The sequence below is a fragment of the Oryzias melastigma genome, linkage group LG1 (genome assembly GCF_002922805.2).
Source record: "Oryzias melastigma strain HK-1 linkage group LG1, ASM292280v2, whole genome shotgun sequence".
In the NCBI taxonomy this organism is placed as follows: Eukaryota; Metazoa; Chordata; class Actinopteri; order Beloniformes; family Adrianichthyidae; genus Oryzias; species Oryzias melastigma.
Window position 1 is genome coordinate 24,262,861 of NC_050512.1, and position 4,958 is coordinate 24,267,818.

The 4,958-nt window shown below is 38.8% G+C and overlaps 1 protein-coding gene across 1 annotated transcript; it reads left to right on the forward strand.

Annotated features, from left to right (window-relative positions):
* Positions 1-926: 926 nt before the first annotated feature.
* On the forward strand, positions 927-1,470 carry LOC112157529 (histone H2B 1/2). Its single transcript, XM_024290309.2, has one exon. It carries the CDS (start codon positions 965-967, stop codon positions 1,337-1,339), a length of 375 nt encoding a protein of 124 aa, XP_024146077.1. The 5' UTR covers positions 927-964; the 3' UTR covers positions 1,340-1,470.
* The last annotated feature ends 3,488 nt before the right edge of the window (positions 1,471-4,958 follow it).

Sequence of the window (4,958 nt, forward strand, 5' to 3'; positions counted from 1 at the left end):
TGACCGCCATGGATGTGGTCTACGCCCTGAAGAGACAGGGACGCACCCTGTACGGATTCGGAGGTTAATTCTGCGGCTTGATCAGCGAGGAACATCAAACGGCCCTTTTAAGGGCCACCCAAACCTTCTTCAAAGAGCAGATGATCTCATTAACTTAATTACTCTTGACTAAATAATGCAATTTTTTTTATATTATCCATTTGTTTGCATTAGACCCAACTTGAGGATGCATTTTTAATTTTTTTCCTGTAATATGAGGACATTACATTGTTTACCGCATCATCAAATGTCACCCACTAAGATGAAAACATTCTAAAGTTTGAATTTCATGAACTTTTTTTTCAGATGGACTAAAACTGAACCAATAAACAATGTTTAAACCATCGAATTGATTTTGTATGAATGCTGTTTCAGATAATCAGCCTGTTCGTTCAGGAAAAATATTTCCAAAAACTTGTGTGTATATATGGAAAGAAATTAGCCAAAGGCAAGAACACAAACTACGATTTTGATGTGTTAGTTCAGAAATTGTTAGTTAAAAAAGTGATTTTCATAGAATGTATCTAGTAAAAGATTTTGATTAATAGTGATCCGTCTAAAGTCCATTGACAGCCTTAAAAAATAAATGTTCTAAATGTAGTTTAACATTTGTTTTCAGACTTTTTTAATAATGTAGAGAAAAAAATATTCTTTTCCCCCGGATTTTCAATTAAATATTTTTTATGTGACATCCGGCCCTACTAAAAATACACTACAGCTATTTTTTGTTTCATGAATTTGCCCGCCAAATTCAGCAACGGTCATTCAGCAGAAGCTTGAACAAACCCAGTCATTGTTCAGCAACGGAACAGCCTCTGCCAATCATACACGAGGAACAGCACAGTCTCATTTACACGCCCTGTCTATAAATTCCGCCTTCGTTCTTTCCTTCCATCATTCTCTGTTGAGAAATTAGAGAGGAATCATGCCTGAACCCGCCAAGTCCGCGCCCAAGAAGGGCTCCAAGAAAGCCGTCACCAAGACCGCCGGCAAAGGAGGCAAGAAGAAGAGAAAGACCAGGAAGGAGAGCTACGCCATCTACGTCTACAAGGTGCTTAAGCAGGTCCACCCCGACACCGGCATCTCCTCCAAGGCCATGAGCATCATGAACTCCTTCGTCAACGACATCTTCGAGCGCATCGCCTCCGAGGCTTCTCGTCTGGCTCACTACAACAAGCGCTCCACCATCACCTCCAGGGAGATCCAGACCGCTGTGCGCCTCCTGCTGCCCGGAGAGCTGGCCAAGCACGCCGTGTCTGAGGGCACCAAGGCCGTCACCAAGTACACCAGCTCCAAGTAAAAAGGACTGCTGTCAACAAACTAACCCAACGGCTCTTTTAAGAGCCACCCACATGATCTGAAGAGCTTATATTCCTTATATTAGGTCTAAATGTTCTCTTTTCTGTGTGGTATTAAAGTCGAATGATGATGCAGACAATTAAGCGAATTAATGCTGACAGCGGTGCTGAACGCTGAAGAGAAGACCAAAGAGAACCACTTTTTTATGGTTTACTTTTTTTCTGATTCATGGAACAACGGTCCATTTCTAACATAAATATGGTCACTTTATTTCACATTAAAAATCCTGGGATCCATTTACACTAGGGCAATTCCTGTGTGACCTGTCTTTAACCTGAAAGGCTGATGGTAATTGTAGTTGCTTTATTTCAAATAAAAAGTACTTCTCTATGTTCCGCCTTTGCGGGATCACCATATAGGACAGGTGGCCTCGTGATGCAACTGACTTAATATGGTGTCATAACAATTACTCCATTATTCCCCCCTCCCTGCTTTTTTTTCCCTCCAAAAAGATGTAGCTGCTAGGTCCAGCTGTTGTAGTCTCAATATGGGCATGTGTAAATTGTATTTTTTTTCCCAATTTTTTTTATGTATGCACAAAATGTGTTGAGTTGCATACAAAGAATAACGCACAAACAAATCAAGAATTATGTACCCACAAATCGGAGAAAGTCTATATTCCTATCATACAAAACACTGATTGTATCTCCATTTGAAATAACTTTAAATAAAACAAAATATTCTTATTTTTCTAGTGAAAATAATTTTTGTTTTAATGTTAAACAGACAGGCACTGCTGTGGAGTATTGACCAGCAGTTCATAAAAATAAAGACAGCGATAATTAGACATGTCTCTAGTCGCTAGTTAAGATTATCCCAGTTGGAATGTGAGAATGGTATTCACACATAATCAGCAGACTAACCCAACGGCTCTTTTAAGAGCCACCCACATGATCTGATGAGCTTATGATCCTTATTGTAGATTAAGTATTGCAATTAATTGCTGATGCAAAATAATTTAAGCACTTTTATATATGGCCCAATTTGATATTTGCTTGTTCTCATGTATTTTCCTTTGGAGGCTCACCATAAAAAGTAGGCTCTGTCGTGCAAAGAAGTGAGTTCAACATTATTTGAAAGAACTCAACAGCGGTGCTAAACATGATTTGTGTAAAGACAATGTTGAATCATAGTATTGTCTTGAATAATAACAATAATAACATAGATCACATGGATTGTGGTGCTTGTTGGTTGCTTTCGCTCTGACGCTGGGCTTCCATTTCTTTATTTTGGATCTTAATGTTATTTACCCCCCGGTCCACATTAAATCTTAAATGAAGAAGTTAAAATTAAACTTTTTGTATGTATAATATAATATAATATAATATAATATAATATAATATAATATAATATAATATAATATAATTAAATTAAAGTAAATTAATGATTTGACCATGTAAATGTTTTCTCACTGCGTGTCTTTTACTTTTGTCGTCCTAGGTCAGGAGAAAAACCATGAATGCGCACGGATGTTCCATGTCTCAATATGAACGCCTGTGAACCTATGATGCATTTTGTCATCAAACAGAAAAAAAGGTATGTTGTCAAGAAAAGTTGTCAAACATAAAACCCACTGTTGTATTCCATATTTGTGCACAATTCTGTCTTTATGCATACATTTCTGGTTGACACATATATTCCCCATATAAGCACGTATAGATGATGAATAAATGATTACTATGAGTCTAATTTGACGAAGCAGCTGAAAACAACTTTCCCCCTTCTTTTTTTTTTTTTNNNNTTTAATCTTTTCCATCTTACAGTGTCCACAGCAAGTTACACTTGTCTGAGATCACTGGACCTTTGCTTTCTAGGCATTTATATCAGTTGTAGGTGCCAAGCATTGACTGTAAAAATACTGGACTTCTCAAGGCATGAGGTCCCCCACTGGAAATGCATTAGCTCCACTCCTCACGAAAGTAGGCCACCACCTCACCGTCACTTCCTGACACGGCTATCGCCATATGCAAACATCTGCAACCCATTACCAGCGATTGGTCTGAGTCGCTGTGAGTCATAGCTGAGTCATAGAATCTATAGGAAATACTGTCGCCAATCTGAAGTGAGTTTATTGTGAGTTCCCGCCTCTTTCCACGCCTCTACCACGAGACTGCGGGATGTAAACAGCTTCCACTTTAATAACGCCGTAGAATTGTATATATCATTGTTCAAGCCTTTAAGGGAGAAGCCTTCCAACATTTGACTCTGCAAGCAGTCCTTTTGGATTTACTTACATTTATTCATTTTTGTCAAGATAAAAGGAGCATTTGACTGACGTCGCTCGAAAGCGGCACACGGCCCCCCCTCTCCGCGCGCCACAGCAGCAGCTTGTCACTTCACATGCGCTCCCATGTTACAGTCTGATCAGATGCACGTGAGAAGCGCGTTCAGCGGTATTTAAAATTAATAACCATCCTAACAAGTGAACAGCTTGATCATTTTCTGTTTGAAAATACAAGTTTAATTGAAGTTTGTCAAGCGCTCCTCACAGGAGACGGCTGCTCTAGTACAGGCTGCAAGCTGGAAAAGTGCGGCGAAGATGAAACTTTGGTTGGTGATTTTATGGAGGAGCTGTACCATTCATTCATACGCAACTTATAATTTATAAGATACAATCAAAACAGTGAAAAAAAAGAAAAACGGACGTTAAAGAAAAAAGTCCAAAGCACATAACCTCAGAGTGAAATCTATTTCTACAGAGTAAATCCTCATCTAAAAATGTCGACATCATGCGCCTCTTGTTGTTTTTAAACTGCTGCATCGGTACATTCCATTGAGGAAGACCAATAGTAGGGACAAAGATTGGTACATTGTTGATTAGTAAAGTAGGTATTAAAAGGTCTTCACGGACCCATCGATGAAGTCTGCTCCCATTGGCTACCCGTCATCTGTCAATCAAGCCCCCCCCCCAGACGTTCGACATCAGACCCACAAACGGTTATTGAGCCATCTGATTGGTCAACTTTTAACTTGAATAACTTGTGATAATAGAAAAAAAATCATTTAAAAAAAATAGGATTAGAATGCAAGATGTTAAGCAGAAAGCACCAGAGGAAGAATGATTATTCTGACATATTAAATGACAGAGAAATGACTGTTTCTCAATGGGACTTCGGCCTTCTTGCAACCCACTGGTAGTTCCTATTTGGAACACAGAAGTAGGGGGGGTTGCTCAGTCCTGTTCTTATCTACAGTCAATGGTGCCAACTGGTCTGACGGGGCCAACAATTTCATTCATCTCTCATTCATCCAGATGACTTTGTTGTTAAGTTGAGTTACTTGTCACAACTCATCCAAGTGACTTCCACTTTCTTATAGGTGTCAGGGAACAAAACATAATTTCAGAATCACATTTCCCCCCCCCATTCAAATGTTTAATGTTAACTTAACATATTTTTTAAGTAATGAAAATATGTTCAGATGAAATGTACATTTTTAAAGCCTTTCTATGATATGACAATGCGTTCTTATAGGAATCTTTTCTTTGTACATCATGTTAAGATAAAATGAGGATCTGAGATCTGTAGAAGTGTTGGTGGCTCTTAAAAGAGCCGTTCTTG

What these genes read in the sequence shown, in the direction of transcription:
- LOC112157529 (XM_024290309.2), top strand. Translation starts at nt 965, where the DNA reads ATGCCTGAACCCGCCAAGTCCGCGCCCAAGAAGGGCTCCAAGAAAGCC.